At 34.9% G+C, this 26,354-nt stretch overlaps 2 protein-coding genes across 3 annotated transcripts in view; one reads left to right on the forward strand and one right to left on the reverse strand.

Moving 5' to 3' along the window:
• LOC131165098 (uncharacterized) overlaps positions 1-16,319 on the forward strand; it is a 24,827-nt gene extending 8,508 nt beyond the window's left edge. The window contains exons 2-8 of one of the 2 annotated variants that reach the window (XR_009139430.1): positions 7,404-7,492; positions 7,603-7,678; positions 12,835-12,884; positions 12,964-13,293; positions 14,912-14,950; positions 15,471-15,991; positions 16,199-16,319. Coding sequence is in view for 1 of the 2 variants with exons in the window: in XM_058122789.1 (XP_057978772.1) it covers positions 7,404-7,492; positions 7,603-7,678; positions 12,835-12,884; positions 12,964-13,293; positions 14,912-14,950; positions 15,471-15,650 (764 nt within the window). In the remaining variant the exon portion in view is untranslated. Of the gene's footprint in view, positions 1-7,403; positions 7,493-7,602; positions 7,679-12,834; positions 12,885-12,963; positions 13,294-14,911; positions 14,951-15,470; positions 16,106-16,198 lie in introns of those variants that run through there. The other variant, XM_058122789.1, reaches the window with a different exon arrangement.
• Positions 16,320-22,304: 5,985 nt separating this feature from the next.
• On the reverse strand, positions 22,305-23,255 carry LOC131165099 (classical arabinogalactan protein 4-like). Its single transcript, XM_058122790.1, has one exon. It carries the CDS (start codon positions 23,092-23,094, stop codon positions 22,549-22,551), a length of 546 nt encoding a protein of 181 aa, XP_057978773.1. The 5' UTR covers positions 23,095-23,255; the 3' UTR covers positions 22,305-22,548.
• Positions 23,256-26,354: the final 3,099 nt, after the last annotated feature.

Here is a 26,354-nt window from a genome sequence, read left to right on the forward strand (position 1 = left end):
TAAATGAACAAAACAAACACATCCAAAAGCGTGGCAAATTAAGATAGCTAGGATGCTGATGATGCAAACGAAAATAAGGAGACTCAAAATTCAAGACCTGAGAGGGCAGTCTATTAATTAAGTAAACTGCGGTAGATAATGCCTCAACCTAGAATTTAGAAGGAATAGAGGACTCAAGCAATAAGATGCGAACAACGTCCAATAGATGTCGGATCTTACGTTCGGTCACCCCATTTTGCTGTGGGGTATTAGGACAAGAGCGTTGAGACACAATGCCTTTGTGGTGTAAGAAATCATGAAACTCGTGGGACATGTATTCCCCACCAGAATCAGACCGCAAAATCTTAATACCTGTAGAAAATTGGGTCTTAATATATGCTACAAAGATCTAAAAAACAGACAAGACCTTGGATTTGGATCGAAGAAAAGCGACCCAAGTATATCGACTGAAATCATCAATGAATGTCACAAAATATTTGTATCGAGCATGAGAAATTACAGGGGAAATACCCCAAACATCACTATGCACAATATCAAAGCATTTTGCAGCACGACTACCATAAGAAGGAAATGAAAGAGTTTTACTTTTTCCAAGTTTGCATATTGAACAATCAAGTGACAAAGCTTTAGAAACATGTTCTTTATTGCCTAACAAACCAAAACTTAACATTTGAGACAAAACAATAGAGTTCCGATGACCCAAATGTTTGTGCCATATTTCACTCTGGGAATTAACTGTCATACAAGCCAAAGATAAACTAGGAATGGAAAAGTGCAATGGAAAAAGTCTGCCAACTTTAGGCCCCTTCGTGAGTATCTTCCCCGACACCTGATCCTGCACAAGACAACCATCACGGGAGAAATGAACATCACAGTTATTATCAACTAACTGGCCAACTAAGATAAGACTAGTAGAAAGTTCAGGAGATACATAAACATCTCTGAAAGAAGAATTAATATCCCTGACTTCATCAATAGCTAAATGACTCCCATTAGCTATTTGAATCTGGGATGAACCATGATAAGGGCAAACATTGCAAAAAGTGTCAGACAATCTAGTCATATGATTGGATGCAGTAGAATCAACAAGCCAAGATTGAGATGCAGTAGTACCATTACCTTGGAGCCCTAAGGCAGAAAAGGCTGACATAATCATTTGCTGAACCATCTTTGGAGTAAGGACAGATTGATCACTAGCTGTAGAAGAACCAGCAGAAGAAGGAAGAACCACAGCCTGATAGGCATGAGCTCGACGATTTTGGGGACGAATAGGACATTCTTTGATAATATGGCCCGACTTCTTGCAGTAATTGCAAGATTTCTTTGAACAGTGAGCAGCAATGTGCCCATACTCCTTGCAACTGAAGCATTGAACCTTCCGCATATCCCTACCCTTGCCTTTCCCATGAGCTGCATACGCAACGACATTAGATGTCATTTTATCTTGCTGAAAAATGAGTTGTGTTGCAAGAAGCTGCTCTGCCCAAATTTATTCCCCAAAACACACATCCAATGAAGGAGAAGGATCACAGTTCATCAAATTAGAGCGAGTTGCCTCGAATTCTGGTCGTAATTTCATCAAAAACTAGTCTTTTTTGCTCTATTCATGAACTTCCTAAATAGCAAAGAGAGATGCAACTGGAACCTTAGCATAAACCATGTCAGCAAATTCACCCCATAAGTTCTGAAACCCAGAAAAATAATCTTGAATGGAGAGATCGCCCTGTAAATCTCATATTCCAACTGAAAACGTTGAGCTGTGTTATCCTGATTATAAACTTTCTTCAAAAATTCCCACATACTTTTAGCAATCTTGTACGGTCTTAGATATTGGACAATCTGAGGATCAACAGATCCTAAGATCCATGACATTACTCTAGCATCTTTGATCTTCCACTGAGCCAATTTAGGAAGCTTAGTTGGAGCCGGGTCACTACCATCAATATGGCCCCATAACTCCTTCCTCATAACAAATACGCGGAATTAAAATTCCTAAGTACCATAATTTTTACCCGTGAAGCTCACACCACAAGAATCAGAGTTGGTAGTCATGATGGCCGTAACACAACAATAAAAGACAAGATAGAAAATGCGAAAAACACCAACCAACAAAGTACAAAGCAGCCCAACCCTTCAAAGCCCAATACAACCCAAAAACAATTGACTTAAAATAACCCCTCTTGCTTAATACACCAGAAGCAGGTCAAAACCAGTCCAACCAGCAAAGCCCAAACATCCCAACACAAAGAAAATAAGCCCAAAACAATTACCTGCCCTAGAAAGAGAAGCAACCGTGTGTGCAATACAATCTGTCCAGCACAACCAGCCACCCCAGATCAAGCCGATAGCCTCCAGGTATCACTGACAGCCACAAACTCCTCAGCCATGTGCAACACAGTCTATTGAGTACAACCAGCCACCCCAATTCAAGCTGACAGCTTCCAGGTATCTCAGACAGCCACAAACTCACACCAGATTGTCTCTACAGCACCACAATTATGCCCATAAACTACCAACCACAAAATTCTCCCAAGAATGTCTTGGCAGCACCACAATGATGCCTAGACACTACCGATAGCCACAAAACTCACACCACAATGAACCTCTAATGCCCGGAGATTTTCGAAACCAAAGAAAACTGTCTAAGGTGACTCAACAACCCTCACAATAATGAAAGAAATTGACTCAGAAAACCTAATTTAAGTTTTAGGCTCTGATACCATATCAATTGTATTGAATGCCTTCTTTGTGAGGGTTCTTCTCATTATATAGCAACGTTTGAGCTAATTACATGGCAGTTACATGACAGCTAATTACATGGTAGTTACACGGCTGAATCTCAGCAATTACATCAATCCTGTCTATCTAAATAGGAAGCTAAAATACACAGCTAATCACAAAATATTTACAGCTATAATACAAGAATCATGCCATAAATAGATAGGCTAATTATGGCTTGATATAATCTGACTGACATACGTGTCAGCTGTTTTGTTCACATTGAATCTGGCCCTATGACAAAAAGAAGGCATAAAACAACAAGGTTGGTGTAGTAGGAGAGAAAACTTATATGACTGGTTATAACATATTGGATTTGGTTTGATTGGGCTGACTAGCAAAAAAATGCTTTGCTATTTGACCATCTAGTTGGGGTTTGTTTAGTCGGTTTGATCCTTGCTTGTTCCACTACCATGCAATTTAAAGTTGTCGTTAGTTGGAGATGGAGATGAGAATAAAAGAAGAAGAGAAAAGAATATGACAATGGTTTCTTAGAGCATTGTGTATAGCTCTAGTTTTATCTCTAATATATTAATAATAAAACGACATACAAGAGAAAACTACCCTTGCTCACACTTCATAATGACCAAAATAGCATATTCTCTTCTAATACTCCTTCCAAAGTTGGAGTCATCTAACCTCAGTTTGTTACAACCACAAGACAAGCTAGGCTTAAATAAAGCCTTCGTGAAATTGTTGCCTAAGTGATCTATAGATTTTGGAGTTCTCACAACCTTCTTTTACATCACACCCCTTACAAAAATGATAGTCAACTTTAATGTGCTTTGTCCTCTCATGAAATAGTGGTTTGCCAGCAATATAAATGGCAATTTGATTACCTCAAAACATATTTCTGGATTTTGTTACCAAGAATCTCGTCTCTAACGTAAGAAACTTTAACCTCATAAACTCACTTTTATGACCCATAGATTGGAATCCAACACAAGATTATAATGGTCTGTTTCTTGCTATGCTAGGTAACAAGAATATCTCCCACAAATGAACAGTAACCAATAATAGACCTTCAGCCATCAATAGATCCATCCCAATCTACATGAGAGTATTCCATCATCTCAACTTCCTATTACATTTATATATCGAACATTTGGAGGATAGCATTTGAGATGCTGTAGAATCCTACAAACGACTTCTTAGTATGAGATCGCTTCACACCTTGTGGTGCTTACACCTCGCCTCTCGAAGTTCTGTTCAAAAACCTTGTCCGGTTTGGGATTTTCCATAAATTGAGTCACCATCCCCACAACAAAGGATGTGCCAAGCCTTGTGATGGTCAAGTAGATCAATTCACCTATCAATTGACTTAATTGATGTTTGTCTTGAAGTTTCAGTTCTACATCCCAAGACAACTTCATGTCAAGATCCATAGGAGCATCGTGCAGTACCCAGCATATGAGTATCACTTAGCAAGTCTAAGGTACATTTTTGCTGAGATAGATTCAATCCTTTCTTACACAGTACAATCTTAATATCAAGAAAGCATGTAGGGTACCCAAGTCCTTGATTTGAAATTTTTCTTGAAGCTGCTGCTTGACATTTGCAATTTTTTTTTTCTACCATACCAAGTCAAACCAAGCTTATATAAGTGCGCAAGATAGTCTCTAAATAATCAGTATCTTACGTTTGAGTGTGCCTTTTGGCAACCATCAAGCTTGAAACAATTCAATAGAGCCGTGAGGAGCATATTTGATGGTGTAGACCGAATGACACCTAACCAACTCTTTATATGAATAGGAAGATCCACTAGGCCCCATGTCCCTCAAGTGGTCAGGGTATCCATTTCTACATGTATAGCATACTTCCACCTAGGTTTAATAAGCACTTCAACATGTGAGGAAGGGATAGAAATAAAGAAGATGGACAAGGCAAAAGAACACATAGGACTAGGAAGGTGAAGAACCACAACATAATGAGCAATAGTATAAGCAACTAAGGATTGCTAAATACATGTTTGGGTTTCTTTCCAATGAATAGTTGGCAAGTTCAAGTCATGCTGGGATGGAACTAGAAGTTGAAGAACTAGAAGTAAAGAGCAAAAGTGGCGGTGACATGGTGTTATTGATGTCTGTGCCTACTTTCCATCATTCACAAACCTTTAGTTGTTTCTTTGGGTCAACAGTTGTTGGATTTGGAGCAAGAGCGCAAGTTTCTCGAAAGGGATAACAGTATGATCAATACACAAGGAGACTAGAAATAGTTGATGAACTCAAAATAGATTCATCCAAGGATGACCTAGCACCAAAGAAATAGGGTGTTCCCTGAGAAAAGGTAACATCTACACTAGCTTATTTCTTGCTAGTGTGGGCATCATAACAACTGTTGAGAATTCCACTTGTAAGTTGCCCCATATTTGAAAAATGAAATAGAGTATAGGTGCTTGTATACATGGTTGGACCCAAAACCTAATAGGCTTAACCTTTTGGGTCATTTTGGTGCTCACCCATGTGTATCAAGCCTCCATGAAGACTTCCCTATTGCTAACAAGTAATATCAAAGCTGATAGTTCATAACAGTGGGCGAGTGATAATTTAAAGTCAAGTTGTGAAACTAATTCTTCTGATGTGCTGCCAGTTGGACAACCAAATGTGACTGAGACCAATAAGGATCATTTAGGCCTTGTTGATGGATTCGAATAGAGTCAGGATGTGGGAAGTAAGTTTGGTTTGGAGGCATATGAAATGCAATCCGAAACATGTAAGGTATGAGCGTAAGGCCCACTTGAGCAACTATTGGAGAGTTGGGTTTACTCCTATTAAAGAGGGCTCAACTATTCATGCATGTGTTCCTACGGATGTAGACATGTGGAAGAGGAGGGGTGATGAGTGGACTCTCATGGTTTCATGCCCTTTCCCATGGTAGAGTGATGACTCCTAATTGGTTGCAGGACAAGTAATGGCTTCTGTTAAAGGGGGAGAGACTAGAACTCACAAGTGAGGGGGAGATTGTTGAGAACTTCACTTGTAAGTTTGTCGGAAAAATAAAGTAGAGGATGGGTGTTTATATACATGGTTGGACCCAAGATCCTATAGGCTTAAGCTTTTGGTTCAAGTTGGTGCTAACTAATGTGTATCAAGCCCCCATGAAGACTCCCCCGGCGCTCACAACATCTATATTGTTTCTGAGTTTGCGAGTACCCAATAAAGACACTTTAACAGCATGAGGAAAGAATTTATACTGATGTGGAACATGAACTAAACATGTGCACCCACAATCACAGGGCAGAAAAGAAAACATGGAGGTTCTGGGTTCACAATAAGGGAGGGAACTTTTCCTCCTTGGAACATTCGAGGCATCCTGTTAAGCAGAAACAGGTTGTATGAAGACGCCCCCTCAGAACATTGGAGGCATCTTGTTAATTAGAAATAGGCTGTATGAAGAGAATGTGTCCAAAGGGTTTCAAAAACATGCAAATGAAAGATTTAAGACTCTGCTATGTCAAGTAATTGCCCTTTTTTCTTTTTCTTTTTTTTTTTTCCCCCAGCTATTCCATTCTGAGGGTATGTACACATGAGTTTTGATGAATAATCCCTTTGGCCAAGCAAAAAAATATTGAAGCTCATTTTTAACAAATTCAAGTGCATGATTAGATTGAATAATTTTAATACTAATGTTAAACCGAGTTCCATTTTTTTGGTAGAATTTAGTAAATACATTAATAAATTGTAGACCTTGTCTTTAAGATATAGATCAGGTCATACACAAAAAAGATCTTCAACACAGGACACAAAATTTTGAGGACCATATATGTTGTAAAGTTGGAGATGGAGAAAAGAAAGAAGAGAAGAAGAAGCAAAAAATCTATCAGCTGTTTCCTGGAGTATTACATACACTCCAGGTCTGTCCTCTTATGTATTAATAGTATATTAGAAATAGAAAGACATGCAAGACAAAAGTACCCCTATTCGCACCTCATAAGTACTAAAATAGCATATTCTCTTCTAACGAAGGTATATGCTCCTGGTTCACGCAGCACACTCCCAAGTCACAATGAAATCAAGAGTGCTTTGTAAGGGCTCCAGGTTGCAAATGTTTTTTTTTTTTTCACTTTTTTTGGAATCTGTGGATGAAATATATATATATATATATATATATATATATATATATATCTGATGATACATTGCTCCCCATTTCTTTCTTTGTTTCTTTTTTGTATACTCCATGAATTCTTCGTCTAAGACACCATTGTCTTTCTTTACCCTTCTGTGAAGTATTCAGTCATTAGAAAAATAAGTGCATGAAATAATGTTGCATGATTTAGCATGGTTTTCGGACTGATCATCCCACTTGGGCTCACATGTCTGAGAATTGTCTGCCTTTCTGCCTTTAGAGTTTGGGTGTTCTTTAGATTCAAAATTTGTCATAAACATTCCAAAAATTGATAAGTTTTTCTTCATTTCCCTGATATTGAAAGAAACAATAAAGGGAACTCAGCCACGATCATTAATGAACATCTCCATTTGATGGGATGATGTCAGATGTTTTAACAGTGTCTCAAGTGCTTCTATCTTTTTGGCGATGGGTACAATTGAAATTTTTACCGACTCTTTTACTTTTGCTTTTTATTGGACTTGGCTATCCACTGAATTATGATTTAATCATCTTATCAGGTGCTATACCAGTACTAAACCAAGTTATGACTGCCACAAGAGGTGCAACTGATGCTTTTTCTGGTGTTGGTCGACATGTGAATAGTTCTGTGAGTGAAATCTGTGTTTTCCCTACTTATTTTTGTATTTTCTCTGAGTTTGCTGTATTCTATTACAATGTAAATTCTTCATGATTTTTAATTTCCGTCTCATTTTTCAGTTGAGGAAGTTGGGGGCAAAGAGCATTGAAGCGGGGATTGGATGTGGACTTGGATTTGGCCATGGTTTTGGAGTTGGTATGTGCTGCATTAGGGCTCATCGGTAGGAAATTAATATTAAATATTGCTTCAGATCTTTGTATGATATTAATGCACTGATATTTAGATATATTATAATGCTATTCTTGCAATTAACTAATGATTATCTACTTGGTGCAAATTTGTAATTATTCATGTAGAATCGATTGGAGAGATTGTTCTGATTGCTTTTTTCCCCCCCTCCTCTATTCGCTTTTGGTCATTTCTCATGATGTCACTTAGGATAAATCAAAGTTGAGTTCCTTTTCATGCTTGTATGATTTAAGCTTTCTAAATTAATTAAGCATCACCTGCTGAATCTCATTTTTTTCCTTCACCTTGGTCTTTGTCTAGGATTCTTGCAAAAGTTATCTAGGCTTTTAGAATTCGATTCTTCTGCTTGAGATCCAGGTTCTGAATTGGATTCTTGCTAAAGTTATCTAGGATTTTGAGTTGAAGCATTTCTTTTATTCACAGTGATCATATCTGTTTTAGCTTCTTTTTTGGCTGTCGATGAGATCTTCTCCCTCCTTTGATTTGTTTTATTTTTATTTTTATTATTTTTTTCTCATATTGATTTTGATTTTTGGTTAGTACAGTAAGATTTGTGTTTTTTGATTTGTAGGCTTAAAATATGCATTTAATTTATCATTTTTTTATTTAAGTTCATTGCCTTTTAGTTTCAGCCATGGTGAGATCTTCTCCTCTTTTGTTAAGTTCATTGCCTTTTGTTAAATCTTTTATTATTATTGTTGTTGTTGTTTATGATTTGTAGGCTTAATATATGCATTTTTGTGTTTTCCATTTGCAAATCTTGGTGTATACAAGATTTTTCAAAAAGTACTATTGGAGGGTTTTTTGTTTTTTGTTTTTTTGTTTTTAAATTTTAATCTAGCTTAGATTCACACCCAAAATTGTATGCTTTAGATTTTTAAATGCATTGTGTTGTTTGTGTGGTTTCTACTAGTTCTAGGATGTGATTTAAAAAATTGTCTATGTGAAATAAGTTTGCATTAAAAAAAAAAAAAAAACTCAAACTTGTACTTTGCCTGTATAACATAGATTTTCCTTGTACACATAGTTGGTCCCAAGTCCGGATAAAGGAGCAGAGTTATGTTAGGTGGCTGATAGCTAGCATAAACTTGATTAGAGCTTATTATCATGAATTCTTACCAAATTCACCTAGGTCAAGGAAATAGACCCAATCAATGTAGAAGGGAGAGGATTAAGAAGTTAGAATGATAAATTAGGACTAGATTCGCAACTTGGAATAGGGACACTTAAGAGCAAAAACATGGAAATAGTGGAAACAATGTTTAGAAGGAAAATTAACTTAATCTACCTTCAAGAGACGAAATAGATAGGGGAGAAATCTAATGAAATTGAAAAATCAGGATTTAAACTTTGGTACACTGGAAAAGAGAAACATAAAAATAGGGTGGGAAATATTGTAAGCAAAGACCTAAAAGATAGTGTAATAGATGTTAAAAGAATAGGGGATAGGATCATTAAAATCAAGATAGCCCTAGACATGGAGATAGTGAATGTCAGTGTGTATGCTCTACGAATAAGGTTAGCAGAAAATTTTAAAAGACAATTTTGGAAATATATGGAATTATGGATAGTATTTTACAAGGGATACCAACGTGTGAAAAGACATTCACAGGAACTTATTTAGATGGACACATTGGAAAGGATAATATAGGCTGTGGGAGGATGCATTGAGGCCATGGATATGGAGATAAAAATGAGGCTAGTGATACAATGTTAGATTTTGCCATGTCTTAAGATTTGGTTGTATTAAATACCTGCTTTATAAAAAGAGAAAACACTTCATAACTTTCAAGAGTGGGCTTAATATAAAGCAAATATATTTCTTCTTAACTAGGAAGGGGGATCGTCTATCTTTGTAATGATTGTAAAGTTATTCCAAGTGAAAGTTTGACCAAACAACATAGAGTCCCTGTATTAGATATACATACTAAATAATGGAAGAGAAAGGGTAACATAAATCAACACAAGAGAACTAAGTGGTGGAGCTTGATGGGAGATAATATAGTAAAATTCAAAGATAAAATGATCAAAGAGTGTGATTAGATAGTAAGGGGGTATGGTTGATGCAAAAACTGTTTGGAATAAAATGGCAAGCTCTATTGTAAGGATAGCAAAAAAGATTTTAGGTGAATCCAAAGGTAAATACTTGGGTAGTAATGAAAGTTGGTCATGGGATCAAGAAATCTAAAAAACTGTTAAGACAAAAATAAATTGGTATAAAATATGAAAAAATTGTAGAAATATAGAAAAGCTTGAAAAATATAAAGAGGTGAGAAAAAATGCAAAAAAAAGATTGTTAATGAAGCTAAACATAGAGCTTGTGATACTTTATATTCTAGACTGGATACAAAAGGAGAAAAAAACATTTATAAACTTGCTAGAGCTAGAGAAAGAAAATGTAAAGATTTAAATGATGTAAAATGTATAAAGGACGAGAATAATAAGAAAGAAATGCAAAGATTTGGGTGATGCAAAATATATAAAGGAGGAGAGTAATAATGTCTTAACTAGAGAAAGAAGACATAAAAGAGAGATGGCGAAGATACTTTGATAAGTTGTTTAATGAAAACCAAAATGAAAAATTGAACTTAAAAGTGACAAATGAGGAGAAGACTAAAAAATAGGGAATTTATTCGCAAAATTAGAGTCCTTGAAGTTAAGATAGTGTTTAAAAAATGAAAAGTGAGAAATCTATAGGACTAGATAAAATTTCAACTAAAGTTTGGAAATGTTTAGGGAATAAAGGAAATATTTGGTTAAATTTAATGTTATTATAAAAAGAAAATGTTGGAGGAATGGAGGAAAAATACGTTCATACCTTTATATAATAAAAATGTGATATTCAAAATTGTAATAACTATCGTAGAATTAAGATTATGAATCTTAAAATGAAATTATTGAAAAGGATAATTGAACATAGGATAATACTAGAAACGAGGATTTTAGAAAATCAGTTTAGTTTTATATCTGAGAGATCAACAATATAAGTTATTTATCTTTTAAGAAGTTTAATGGAAAAGTTTAGGAAAAAGAGAAGTGACTTGCATATTATTTTCATTGATCTAGAGAAAACATATGATAGAGTTCCTAGGGAAGTTCTTTGGTGGGTCTTAAAAAAGAAGGGGTATGTAGTAGATATGCTAAGGTCATTAAGGATATGCATGATAGAGTAGTAACTAGCTTTAGTGCCATGGGAGGGAAATCTAGAGATTTTCTATCACAATAGGTGTACATCAAGGTTCTACTTTGAGCCCTTATCTTTTTACTTTAGTGATTGATGAACTTACTAGGAATACTCAAAATGAGATCCCTTAGTGTATGTTGTTTGCAGATGATATTGTGTTGATTAATGATAGTAGGAGTGGAATGGAATCTATGCTAGAATTTTGGAGAACTACATTAGAGTCTAAAGGTTTTATGAAGGGTGGGAATAAGACAAAATATATGAAATGTAATTTTAATAATATAAGGAGTATTAGTGGAGAGAAGATTAAACTTGATAATCAAGAAATTAATAGCACTAATAGATTTAGGTATTTTGGATTTATTATGCTAGTGGAAGGAAAAATTAAAGAAGATGTAGTACGTAGAAATAAAACAGGTTAGGTGAAATGGAGGAGTGCATCAAGTGTGTTGTGTGATAATAGAATACCATTAAAAATTAAAAGAAAAGTTTTATAAGACGGCTATAAGGCCGGCTATGCTTTATGGTTCAAAATGTTGAACAACTAAGAAACATATAGAAAAAATAAAAGTTGTTGAAATGGGAATGTAAAGGTGGATGAGTGGTACAATATTAAAAGATGAAATAAGAACGAGCATATACACAATAATATAGATATAGAACCAGTTGGAGACAAGATAAGGGCTTAGATGGTTTGGGCATTTGAAATACAAGCCTAGTAAAGCACCTATGAGGAGGAGTGAGTTAGTTATTATTTCTGGAATGAAAAGGGATAGGGGTAGGTTTAAAATAACTTGGAATGAGGTGGTGAGGAAGGATTTAATAACCCTTAATCTAATAGAAGAAAATACTCTCGATCGAGTGAAACTGTGTACTTTTTTGACATATTCATTTGGGTTTTTTTAACCCTATTTCTTTAAGGGTATGCCTTTTAATACAATAGTTATATGACAAGTGGTTTTTTTTTTTTTTTGGTTGGATAACTGCGTTGATGGAAAAAGATTAATGTAGTTGATCCCACCTAATGGGACTTAAGGCTTCTTGTTGTTTGTTGTTGTGGTACCTTTGTCTTTGTCTCCTTCTTGGGTTGTAGTCTTGTTACCCGTGCTTATTGTGATGTTTAAAATTAGTTGTATTCCCTGTAATGGGTGTTATCTATCATGTGTTTATCTTTCCACATGCTGTTGGGCTGCATGTGCGGGGGAGTGTTAAAGCTTGATACATCGTTGGCCCACAACATAATAGCTTAAGCTTTTAGGTAAAGTGGTAATCTAACAAACACTTCGTTTGAAACTACAACAACAATTTTCTGCCTTGGAAATAGAGATGAGAGACACCCAATGAGAATATATAACTTCAGTCAGCTTATTTTTCTTACTAAAACATTCTCAGTTCCTGCTGGAGATCTAAGGTTCCTTTTTCTTCTTCAGTCTGTTCATCTTATTTTCACAGATATTGGGTATAAATAAGATTATTAGGATTTGGTTTGCTAGATACACAGTAAAGTTAAAAATCTGTCATATGTTTAGTTGAGTTGGGTAGAGAAAATCAAATGTGTCTGCAGTTGCATGAGCTTCAAAATGAGGTTGATATGCTGTAACATAGTATCTGTGCAAGTAATGTTGATGAATTAGTATTATTCATTAACATCCTAAAGCTCACAGTTGAAAGTAAGAAAAAAGGAGTTTCATTGAGATTTTTATAGTCGAAGTTCCATTTTAGTTTTGTGGGGTAGCTGCAGTCTTAAGGATTCATATAGCCAATCCCACTTAGTGGACTTAAGGTTTGTTATTGTTGTTGTTGCAACCAACATTTTACTCTCGCACAATAACAAGTTTTTGTAAACAAATGCTGCCATATCCATACAGTCTAATATTCTCTATTTTAGAGAGCTGATACAAGGATATTTGTATGTTAGGAATTGCCGTGAAGCCTGGAGTGGTGAATCAAGTTCAGTCCTGTGTTTTGGTATGTGTTGGTTTCTTACGTATGTTTTGTTGTTTGCTAATTTGCTATTTGTCTAATGCTTGCTTTCCATATTTTCTAGCAAGCAATGGCCAAAATGATGATGAAATTTGGAATTGCTCCAAATTTGTCCATTGGTCAAGGTGTCCTGCCAGTTTCTTTGCAAGGTGTTAGGAGCTTGACTAGTGAACCATCCAACCAAAACCCCATGGGAAGTTTCATGCAGTTAGCGACAAAAATACCGGAATATTCATCCCAGGCCCTACCTAAAGATGGAAATCTGAGTGTTGTATCTACAGAAACTTCTGCATCAAAAAGCACTCCAATAGGTATTTCTGTTGGCAATCAATCAGAGAAAGTTATCAGCAGTTTTCTGCAGAATCCAGTTTTGAAAGAAGAAAACAATGACCTGGTATGCAGCATATGTAGTTTATATGTTTTTCATTTCCTTGATTGGTAGTTTCTATTGGTTAGTGCATCAACTTTTAGTTGGCCCTTCCTTTGATTTTTGAAATTCAAAATTTACTTCTATTAAATGCTCTATATTTAGGGTTTTGAAAACCATGAAATGAGGATATAGCATGTGGTTATTAGGATCAGGTTACCTTGAATTCTCCCTCCCCACCTCCCATTTTATAATTAGGCATGGGGTGAGCAATTTTTAGTTAATCACTTGGAAACCTGGAGGTCATATTTGAATAACCCAGAGATATTTTGGGACTCTTTTGTGGAAAACAGCTTATTTTTATTTTATAACAAAGCTGGAAAACAAGGTGGCATTTTTTGTAATTCTTTGGAAAACTGGAAATTGAAAAAATGAAAACTATTCACACAAGTGAACAGGCCCTTAGCTGCCCCATGGCATTTTAGTTGGTTATTTTAGTTTACAAGTGGAGCCATTGCAGAGTGCAGAAATAATCGCACTTGGTGATTTTCCAAAATTGAACTCAAATGTGTATTTAATGACCCCTCCATGATGTATGAAAACCAAAACAGCCAAAAACATTGTAGCTTAGCTCATGAGAATTGCAGAAAGCAGGGTCTAGCAAAGGTAATCATTGCAAATTGGGCCATTTCATAGTGCAGAAGTAATGGCACTTGATGATTTTCCAAATAACTCAAATGTGTCTTTAATGACCTACCATGATGTGAGAACCAAAACAGCCAAAAAAAATGCAGCCTAGTGCATGAAAATCACAGAAAGCAGGGTTTAGCAAGGGCCAAATATACACAACCTCTGCTTCATGTGCGAAGAAGCTCTTTCCATGATTTAACCCATGATTGACAGCTCACTGTGGAAAAACATTAGCCATCCCCCGAGGCCTACCCTCTTCAAATTCAGTATATGATGGAATTGTCTAGTTCAGTTTTCTTGAAGCAACAGTTGCAATCATACATTATTGAATTATCTGCAATTAGTGCAGTGTTACTTGCAATATTGCATTACTCTTACTTCTTTGATACATTTTCATGAAATTCAACATATATTCATTCACTTGTAATTACCTATTTCTCTTAATACTGATCCTCTAGAAGCTGAAACCAAAAAATAAAAATATAAAAAAATTGCAGGAGTCTTCAGAATGTAGGCTGCATAGTTATATGATTTGGAGAGTCTACAGAACAGTTGTAAAGGATTTTTGGAACAGCGTCTTATATTTTTTGTTAGTGCATTACTCTTAACATCATGAAACATCATCATAATGATAATGAAAAAGTTCACAAATGTTTTATTTTTACCCTATGTTTGGAAACTTGGAGTGGTTTGGATTTCGAAAAAAGACAATGCAAGATCGTAATGAGTTTCATTGAGACCCACAGAAATTCAAATAAGGGCCCTAAAATTCATGCTCCAAGACAAAACATTAGTTTATTTGACTTGGCAAGGTCACGTCTTGTAATGTAAAATGAAACATTATCATAAAGATAATGAGAGCTTGTTGCATGCTTTATTTTTAAGTTCACTTGATTTGATATGGTGATGTTCTTGTGTAAAATAAAATTCTAACTCGGTTTTTTTTTTCTTGTAGGTTGCTCACTTGCAGTCAGAGAACAACATGCTTCATATGGTAATGAGTCTATTAGATAACTCTGTTCATTTCTTGATTAGGGTAGTGTCAGTGCCACCCAGCAAGCTTCGACCTTAAAAGCCTCAAACTTAGGTGAACATAATGGATTGAACCTCATGTTTAGGGCCTTCTATACCAATAGCACAGCACAAATGCACACTCCTTGTCAAGTAGAATGTGATAGATGCACCAATCACAAACAAGTCAGTTGGGCGATGCCAGCCTGCTCCATATATGTGTACATATATTAGAAAGGTCAAAGACACTGGCTAACTGGTACAAAAGGTATCGAAACCTTTAGCAGTTTCCCAATCCGGTGACAAATGGGATAACTTTGTGTCAATTGAGTTGTTCACAACCCATATGATTTAGAGTCGTCATTTTCATCATTGTTTGCAATGCATGTGAAAATGGTGCAGAGCTTTGCCATGGTCAAATCATTGCTAGGTTTTGTAATTCCTGCCCCATTAAATTGAATTTATGCTATGGTCTGACCAAAATAATTTGCCTATGCATTTAGGTGTTGAAACATCAGCAAATCATTGAAAAGCTTATAGAGGAAAATGAGAAGCTTCGTCAGATATTGGTGGAGGACCTGAAAATTCCAGTTAGCAAGATACAAGCCAGTAACTCCGGCAGAAATAGATCGCCTTGCAGTGATTGTTTTGAGTGCCGTAGAAAACAAAGGAAAAACAGATGAAGATGGATTGTTGGAGGACCTCAAAATTTTAGCGAATCCAGTTTATCCACTGGAAATAAATCTCCACCCGGCGACCGTTTCAACTGGCCTCAAAACCAAGGAAACAGATGGAAGATAAATTTGCTTTCAACTGTAGACCGACGCCATTCAAGTTCATGGTCACAAAGATCCTAAGCGCTGCTCTTGACTAGGGTTCACGGTATACATAGTAAAAGAAAACATGACAGCGCTTTAAGTTGGAATTCTCATTTCTTGACAAAACAAACCGAAGGCATTAAAGCAGCAAGCAACAAGCATCATATTTTGTGTGTACAAGTTGAATTCCTCCTCCCTACTGATTTGTATGCTGCCTTGTTTTAGATTAGTTTTTGACTTGGATTTCTGAATGCGAAACCAAGTTCATGTTTTCAGATGACCAAAATCCTTTATTAATAAATACTGCAGCATTTGTTTTTTATGATATGTTTTTTATTTGTGTTCCTTCTGCTTTTGTTTTGTTATGAATTGATTTTTTTTCTCTCTTCTGCATTTTTCTTTTTGGTACACAGAGCAGAGTCATGCTGATGGGCCTGGGAAATACCAAATTGGGCTCGTTATTCTTATCCATCTGTGGGATTGCTGCTTGGGTTTAATGACTCATTTGCTTGAAGCTCAGCAAGGCCCACAAACAACTAACCAGTGGGCCCCTACTCAGTCCTGGTATGCCAGTATCTGACTTTGTTTTGTTTTTTTTTTTTTCAAAAAATTCTCTATGGATAGTATCATCAATAGTTTCTGAGGTGAAAGGGGCAAAGTAGTGCAGTGGCATTTTTGGTGGGCCGTGTACAAGAAGAGGTACTTAATGGGCCACAGCCCAATTAAAGGCCCACAGGCATAGGGTCTTGCCTTCTCTCTTCCATTCCAAGTGAGTCTTGGGAGTTCCAATTCCAATGAGATGGTAATGGAGTTGTTGGGGGGGCAGAGGTGGGGGCTTGGTTTATGTGTAGTTTACTAAATTCTAAGGCCCCGTTTGTTTACACTTAAATGTAACATAGTTTGTGTTTTTAATGGTTTAAAATTCAATGTATTAGTATTAGTTAGCAAACTTTTGAATGGCATTGGAGTGGCTTTGATTGAACAAGAGATCTTCTCATTTGATTCGATAAAAGGTCTATTAAGAGATTGTTAAGCATTTTTATCTCCAAAAAAATGTAAATATGACAATACTTGATGACATACTTTTACTTATCTCTTTAATCGTATCTCATATTTGTGTTCAATGATAAGTTGTCATAAGATTAAAAAAAATTTAGCTTTCAAATTCAGAGACTTGCAATTAACACAGTTCATAGATTCCAAAGTATATTTAGCATTTAGTGTTTAATGTTTAAGTTCAAGTTGGAAGCACTTTGTATAGATTTTGTCCTTAATATTAGAGGGACTCTTTGAAAAAAAAAAATCTTTGTATTTGTTTAAGGGTTTTTAATTCTTGAGAGCAACATGATGATGAGCAACATTGATTATGACTTTCGAGGCTTAGGGATTGTTTGATATTTTACTACTATTACAAATGAAAAATTAAAAATCAAAAATTGAAAGCATAAATCAAAAACCAGGAAGCTGGAACAAATTAAAAACCTATTGACCACATGTTCATTTTTGTCTTTGGACTAATAAATATGAGTAGATTAATAAAACCGCAACATATATGATAATAAAATTAATTATAATTATTTTACTCAATTATTATATCTTTAAAATCATGTTTTAGTACTACAAGAACAATCCTATTATACGAGGTTGAAAATTGCTTAAAATATTCTTTTGATGATAATTTTTTTACAAAATTTTTAGGATATTCTTTAATATTATTCTATTTTATATGTGCAACAATTTTATTTTAGTTCTCTAATTAAAAAAATATGTAATGATTTAATCATATTAGAATATGTAATAATAGGCCATAACAATTGAAAATTAGAAAAATCTAATTTTCAATTGTTGTAGTGATATACAACAAACAACTAATTCTTAAGTCTCACTAGGTGGGATTGGTTATATGAATCCTTTTTTTGGTCAATTCATACGATGGACAATTTTTTCTTTGACAAATTCAGGATATTAAATCTTTACTCGTTATTTTATTCTAAGTTATTTTAGGTCTAATCTTATCCTTTCTACTGCCCTTCATAATAACTAACTCACTCTCCCTTAGTGGGTACTATGTGGCCTATGTTGTAAGTGTCCAAACCATCTAAGCCGTTCTTCATTTATTTTATTTTTTACGAGAACAATACCTAATTTACTGCGAATATGATCATTTTTTAATTTATCTTTTAACATTATACAACTCATTCATCTAAGCATTCTAATCTCGGCAATTTTTACTTTTTGGATATGTTATTTCTTATTTGCCCACCACTTTAATCCATATAGCATAGTTGGTCTTACAATGGTCTTATAAAATTTTCCTTTTAATTTTAAGGGTATTCTACAATCATAGAGCACACTTGAATTTCATTAGTCAAAACAAAATTATTTGCAAACAACATAGACCATGAAACCTTATTTTGGATACTCTTAGTATTAAAATATTTTTCCTCTATTCGTGTGATGTTTTTTTATAATTGTGTTAAACAAATTAGTTAATCATATAATTTTGTTATCTCCTAAGAATTTTTGAATTTCAATTGAGATATTATTCGGTCTTATAGTTTTTTCATTTTTATTTTTATTTTTTCTAGTTCAAACTTAATTTCGCTAACTCTAATTTTGTGAAAAAATCTCATATTTTTAATTTTCCCTCATTTGTCAATTCTAAGTTTAAGATTTCTTCTTAATTTTCATTAAATAACTTACTAAAATAATTTGGTCATCTTTCTTTTATGCCTTCTTCCTAAGCGAGACAATGTCATCCTCACTTTTATACATTTTACATTACCGTAAATCCCTATTCTTTCTTTCTCTAACTTTAACAAGTTTAAATATCTCTTTCCCCTTCTTTTGTATCTAATCTAGCATACAAATTATTAAATAATCTATGTTTAACTTTACTAATAACCTTTTTTGTATCTTTTCTCGTCTTTTCATATTTTTCAAAGTTACCCATGATTCTATATTTTTGCCATATTTATACCAATTTCTTTTTGTCTTTATGGATTTTTAGACATCTTAATCCCACCACCAACATTCTTTACTATTTGAGAAGCTTTCTCTCGATTCATCTAAAATCTCTTCCCAAAATTGTCTCCTAAGATTTTCTATTAAGCTTACTTGAGGAGCATATGCACTAATGATATTTATTATCTTTTAGTCTAAAACTATCTTGAATTTTATAATTCTATCACCTACCCCATTCTTATGTTTTTCTTTTCCAGTGTAGTAAAGTTTAAATCTTGATTTATCAAATTCTCTAACTTTTTTCCTCACCCACTTATTTTCTTGTAACAAATTAGATTAATTTTTCTTCTAATAAAATTTTTTTTTTTCACAATTTTCATGTTTTTACTCATAAGTGTTTCTATATTCCAAGTTGTTAATCTAATTCTAGTCTCTTAAATGAACTTCTTTATCCGCCCACGTCCATAATGATGTGCTAACCTTTACATATTTGACATCGTACTCAAGCACCAACACAGCATATCACTTTGGGGTGATGACCTACCCATCCTCACTCACTTTTTTTGCTACACTCGGGTGATATAAGTATAACGCGTCGCTTGTAGGGGATGCCCCAGCAAATGATTGGTAAAGTTTCATATCATAGTGATAAGACAAGTTTTACGCTAACTGTCAGCTACTTAACATAATCTTCTTCCTTTACTTCAATTTGAGAGTAACTGTGTGTAAAAAGATTAGGACACTAAGTGCACCATATGTGCTTATTAGTTAACTTCATCATCAATTATTTTAAAAATGTCAATTTTAGTTTGTTAATATAACAATAACATGTCATCGGACATATGTTGATGTGAATGCCAAAGATGCCCTTCTGTATCCTCGATAATAGATCCATTAAAAATATTTAAAAAAAAAAGAAAAAGAAATATATTAACAGAAAGTACTAAGCTAGGTGGTCCATAAGTTTGTGAAAATTTTATAACTGATAAAAGTTGATAAAACATTAGTTTAAGAATCACATTATAAGAATGACATAAATTAATTAATCACAGTGGAGCTTGACTTAGACAAGGGAAGTTATTTATCATAAGTTTGTGACCATCAGTGTCACTAAATGGGAGGACACGTGGAGCTCCTAATAATCCTTCTCTCTCTCTTTCAATCATGACGATATACAGTGTCACAAACTAGTGATAATGTGATGATAAGCATTTTTTTAAAAAAAGAATATATAAAAGTTTTACTCTATTTGTGGTCCATTGGGTAATTAAGCTTCAAGTAGGTAATTCTTCACATTAAAAAGTTTTGTTAAAAAAATGCTACTTTTGAATCATGTCATTGTATATATATATATATATATATATATATATATATATATATATGGAGAGAGAGAGAGAGAGAGAGAGAGGTTGATTCTTCAAATGAGCTATTTTCAAATGGTATCCTATGCTCTACAGTACATGCGTGACATCATCATTCATATTCTATTTTATTTCTTAAAGAAATATATTCTTTGGTGAAGTGGTATCTCATCTTATTGGTTGGAGAATTTAAAAATATTCCTAATATGCAAAGCCAATCCATTTTCTATAATTTGTCAATTCCATACTTCTTGTTATTATATTTTGGCCCAAATATAAAAATTCTCTCTCTCTCTCTCTCTCTCTCTATATATATATATATATATATATATATGTGAATACATTTAGAGTATGTAATTTTTATGGTAGATATTTTGAGTTTTGGTCTTGTAAGAAGGTAAAAAAAAAAATACAAAACAAAAGATGGGTTATCTGTCGTTGTATAGTTTAAACTTAATAAATGATATATATTTTAATCTCTTAATCAAGTTTTAAAATATTTAGAGAGAGAGAGAGAGAGAGAGAGAGAGAGAGAGAGAGAGAGAGAGAGAGAGATGCAAGTTGAGTGTATGTGCAATATTATATAGTAATAAGGCTAAGATGGAGGAGAATAGAATGATGAATGGTGGAGAATAAGTTTCTTAATCATTGTGTTTCTTACCATGTAAATACATGCATGCCCCCCAACATCATTTTTCATTTGCGATAGAATAAAGCCCTTAAAAGGTAGTACCTTAACTTCTTAAGGGAATTAGAATTACGAAGCAATTTTATTCATACTACCAGTCTTGCCATTTAGAGGCAAAGATGTGAGAATTGAGTTATAAACAAATAATGCCTTGTTATTCCTTACGACTCATGCAATAATTCTAAGAATGAGTTATGAGACAAATAGTTAACTCGAATATCTTGATTTCAACTTTTCAAGAGATTAAAGCTATGTTTTAAGTGAACGCTTGTGCTAAGGTGACTGTGCTAGTGTTTAGAAGGTTACTAATCAGGTTATGATCGAATCCATCTTGAATACGTTTCCTCACGAGATTAAATTTGTAACTAAATAAATAACAATGCTAGAGATTGTTGCGTTTAGTGTCCAAGAGATCACAGACCAATTTACGATTAAACCGTTCACTATCAAGAACAGATAGCAAATCAATTTACGAGTAAGCCCTTCACTATCAAAAATTAAAATCACTCACTCTAAAATACATACACACACAAAACATGCCATGTGCACTGAACTTTCATACTCATGAATCATGATCCTTTGTCTCAAATGAGCCCCACTATCAAGAGCCATCATTTCTCTTTCCTTATGGTACCTCCACAACCAAAAGGCTTGCTGGCTGGCTAGGGCACCCCATTGTCCTTTATACTCCTTTCCTCCTAGGGTACCCCATTCTCCTTTATACTCCTTTCCTCCGCACTCGAATAAAAGAAGAAAAGGGAGCAAGCGAAAGGCCATCTCACCTCCACACCTCATCTCCAAAAAGTCACATCCCCATCACCCCCACCCTACTTTTCCTCCACACATTTTTACCTCTCCCAGTTAGCAGCACCCTAGCCAGCTAGCCCCACACCCAAAACACACACACACACACACACCTACCTAACCTTTTCCTCTATCCTATTCATGTTCACCCAATCCCATATCATCCCCATTCCCACCACTACTGTACTAGGCTACCCTCCTTGCTCATCATTCCATCTACCTCTCCTCTCCTCTCCTCTCCTCTCCTCTCCTCCAAACAGTCAACTGTTCTTCCTTCCACCCTTTGAATCCAAGGGTTTAGGTGAATCATAGTTTGCCCTTTTAATCTACCATTTTAGTTAAAATGTTCACTTATGCTAATTTGATGTTTCTCCAAATGCAATGTTAGATCTTTTTTCTTTTCCTTTTTAAGTTCATGTACAACCCATTCCTCTTTGCTCCTTTCAGAATGTTAGAATCTAAAACCTCTTTCATACTCTCATCATTAGTCCCTCATAGAACATCATAATAGTAAAATTAAATTAAAATTAAAATTCTTGTGTAGGTTTGAATATTGAAAATGCTTGAAGAGAGTATGAGAAGGGAAATGCTTTAAATTAAATTTAGTTTTGTAGTGAGTAGCAGACCCCCACAATTGTTAAACCCTAATAAACATGTAATTTTGTTTTAATATGAATTTAAGAAATAAGTTAAAATTAACACTTGAACACAACCAAGAATCTCCAAGTCTCTCTTATTCATCTAAATCAAAGTCAAAATGTTACAAAGGATCTGTAACACCCTCACAAATTAAAACATCCTCACAAATCACAAATGGACCTCCAAAAATTAATAAACTACAAATGAAAAAAGAATACACAGAATAGTAATTATCTTAATGATGATGATAATAATAATCTACACCAAATCGATTAAAAGAGAAATAATCAAATGGACCATTTTCCCTTCAAGCCAGAATTACTGCGATTCCTCCCAACAATGCTACCATGCCCCCCATGCTGCTCCCATGAACAAACCCGTCGGAGTTAGGCGTAGCTCCGGCCGGCCCCGAGATAGAAGAAGGCGCAGGCGGCGACATGGGTCCTCCCGGCCCGGTCGGTGGTGCCCCGGCCGGCGACGATGGGGGTCCAGCGGCCGTAGGTGGCGAACCTGAAACTGGGCTCGGGGTTGCCGTCGGCGGAGTTAACGGCATGGGAGGTGATGCCATTGGCGGCGGCGGCGATGAAACTGGGTAGGGCGCCGGCGATGGAGGCGGCATGGTAGCAGTGGGTGGAGCGGACATGGGGGTGGGCGAAGCCGCCGTACTGGTTGGGGGCATGGACATCGGAGAAGATGGCGTTGCGGCGGTGGGCGAAGCCGCCGTACTGGTTGGGGGCATGGACATCGGAGGAGACGGCGTTGCGGCGGTGGGCGGCAACGATATCTGAGCGACAGCCGAGGAGAAGAGAGCGAGGGAGAAGGTGAGCACGAGCATGGCACGTGACAGGGCCATGACTCTCAGACGCGAGATCGAGAATGGGAAGCCAATTTAGGGTTGCAGAGAGAGAGAGAGTGAGAGAGTGAGGAACGGGTATGGAAGAGAAGGAGGGTTGATATAGTTGAATGGGAAGATTCAGAAGTGGCTGTCCTTACCCATGAGTGCATGGATATTTCGTGCATTCGCACTGATGCCCTTCCACCTACAATAATTATTTCTTTTATTTTTTGATCTTTTTAATTTTATCAAAATTTAATCGCTAGTAATTTGTTATTTATACAAGTAAATACGAACTTATATGTTAAAGATTTCAAATTTAAATTCTAGAAATCGTGAGAAGGGGTATGAGTGGGAGATGAATTGAATTCAAAGTAATGAAAATATCTAAGTCCTAAAGTTCGTATGTGCATATCTATATTGTATATATCACTTGAAATAAAAAATATTATCTTTCAATTATATTATTACTAAAGTTTTACCTTTCTTATAAAGAGTTTTTACATTTAATTTCATGTATTACAGACATTAATTGTACTAACTACTACCTAATTTTGAAATCCGTAATTTTTTTTCCTTATAGATCAAATTTGTAATTTGAGCAAATATTTTTACAAACTCTAACATTCATTTTCTTTCATAATTTAAAATCTAATAGTGTTTTTCTAAAATTTAAATTTAAAACTTGAACAAATGTATATTGTATATAATACTGATTTCTTAATCCTAAATTTTAAATTTTTTGACATTTTAAAAATTTTAATTTAGGTTTTTATTGGCTAAAATATTTTTCTAATCATATTGACTATAGTTCAAAATTTTAAGCTAAATTTATTTTGATTGAAATTTTTTATCTTTCAATCCTATTGGTTACTTATTATTTATATGTATTTTTTTCCTTTTTATTATTATAGATCAACCTTCCTTATGACTCACATAGTTCATTCATTTATGGTTATATATGATGTGTAAATGAATTTTTGCAAGTAAAAATATATGTAAAATGTTCAAACTATCTAAGAGGTATCAAAAATTTAATAATATTCCAAAGCTTAAGATGAAATTTAAAATAAAAAAATAACCTGCACGAAGTTGGAATTAGTCTTTTTTTTTAAATCATTAATTTAATATATTTATAAAATTATATCTTGTGCATAGCACAAAGTATCTATCTATTACTTTGTGAGAAAGTAATTTGATCACTGTTTAATTAATTTTTTTTATATCAATCAATTAGAGACACACTAATTCTGAACTACACAAAGAAGGACAATCCATATTTCATCTCATATACTTTCACGTTATTTTTAAGATTGGTACCACAACTTCTGATATGAAAATCTTAATCTTTTACCAATAATGTCTCTATGTAGAGACCTCGCTCCGTGATTTCTTAGTGATGAAAACAAGTGAAGACAAAAATTAATTAAATTTGAGTTGATTTAACAAATTTGGGTTAATATTTGTTGGCAATTACATATACACAGAGACCAATATTGTAACGCCCCGACCCACCATGTGGGCTCGAGGTGTTACTTTAGTGACATCTTTGTATCTGATACGATAATCATTAAACATAGATGTAGAGGAAGTAATGAAACATTCACTAAACATACATTACGAGAGTTCTAAGTCCTTTCATACATATAAGTTCTCAAACATCCATATTACAATCTGACCCAAAAAGGGCAATCAGTTCGATCCACTCGACCATTATACAAGTTCAGAGACTTACAACATAGTGTACATACATCTGAGCTCTTGCAGACACTCTCAAACAGAAACTATACTAGTCTTCACCCCTTGATTCTGCTAAACTTGATACCTGTTATTTCTTGAAAAGATGTTTTGTATATTGGGGGTGAGACACTTCTCAGTAAGGGTAATAAAGTTAATATCAGTGTGTGGGCAGTATGCATTAGTGTTTACAGAAAAAACATTCATTCTTTATATAACCGAAAATTGTTGTCTTTACATTATACGTACTTATACAGTTGGAAATACTCGTTTCATTTTTCTGATATAAACAGTTCCTTAATTACATAACATCATTTACATAAATATACAGATATGCATGAAAGATACTCCCTGGGACTAACCGCAATGTATAAATCCCCGTGGTCAGGATTGTACTGCCTGAAGGCTGGACTAAGCCAATGGTGATCAACCTAGACAAAGTCAACATACATCCGCGTCTAACTCCGACTATGCAGGCATCCGCAACTTGCTTGCATGCTCCGATTGCCCTACCATGTCTTGAAAGTCCGGGCTTCCAAGTAAGGAACACCCTCTACCGAGGCTAATCGACTGAAACCACCCACACTACTCTCGCAGTACAGTGTGGGCGCACATGGCCACATACATAATCTCTAGCAACGATACTGTGCTCATAACATAATGGTCCATAGGATTCCTAAAACATATCATGCAATTTAAGTAGTAAAAACATATTTCATATTCATTTCATATAAAACCTATCATTTAAAACCTCTGGCCTTCGACCGTCATATAAAAGTCAGCCATCGAGACCATCATACATATAAAACTCGGCCCTCGCGGCCATCATACATATCTTCTTGTGTTTTTCACAAACAGTTCCAGTATTTCCTAAACATTAATCATTTCGGTTATAAAATAATACATACATATCATTCACCTGCCACACAATTTCCTATACTTTGAATATAGCCCGTAGGTAACCAAGAAAACATAACATATACAATTTGAAACATAAAACTGAGCTTCCCATCATTCTTTTATACTAAAAATACCATAACGTATAGGGGTTTGAAAACGGATCCTTTGAATAATTGGTTTTAGAAACTTCAACTGAAAACATAAATATACTTACTCCATAAACATTTCAAACGGTTAAGTTTCATTAAAAAACTGACTTAACTTAATCCCCTTACCTATATCCTGAAAACAACTCGAGATGCTCGAAAACCGACCCTAACTTTTTCCCGATATCAAGAATCTACTGCACTAGGATTGAAGATATTCACTCCCTGATCCTCGTAGTAACTTCTGATCGTCAATTCGAGCAACGAACGACGAAGAAATCGAAGAGAGAGAGAATATGGGTGTGGGCTAGAAAGAGAGAGATATTTAGTTTTCTTAATGAAGAAGCAAACAAAATCCTATTTATTGCCCCCTTGACCCAGTAAAATTCATAGACGAAGTGGCGCCTTCGTTGACGAGCTAAAGCGGGTCGTTCGTCGATGAAAGAAGGGTTTCGTCGATGAACCCCTAAACCTGATATTTTTGGCCATTCTGGA

Source organism: Malania oleifera, chromosome 9, assembly GCF_029873635.1.
Source record: "Malania oleifera isolate guangnan ecotype guangnan chromosome 9, ASM2987363v1, whole genome shotgun sequence".
NCBI classification, from domain to species: domain Eukaryota; kingdom Viridiplantae; phylum Streptophyta; class Magnoliopsida; order Santalales; family Ximeniaceae; genus Malania; species Malania oleifera.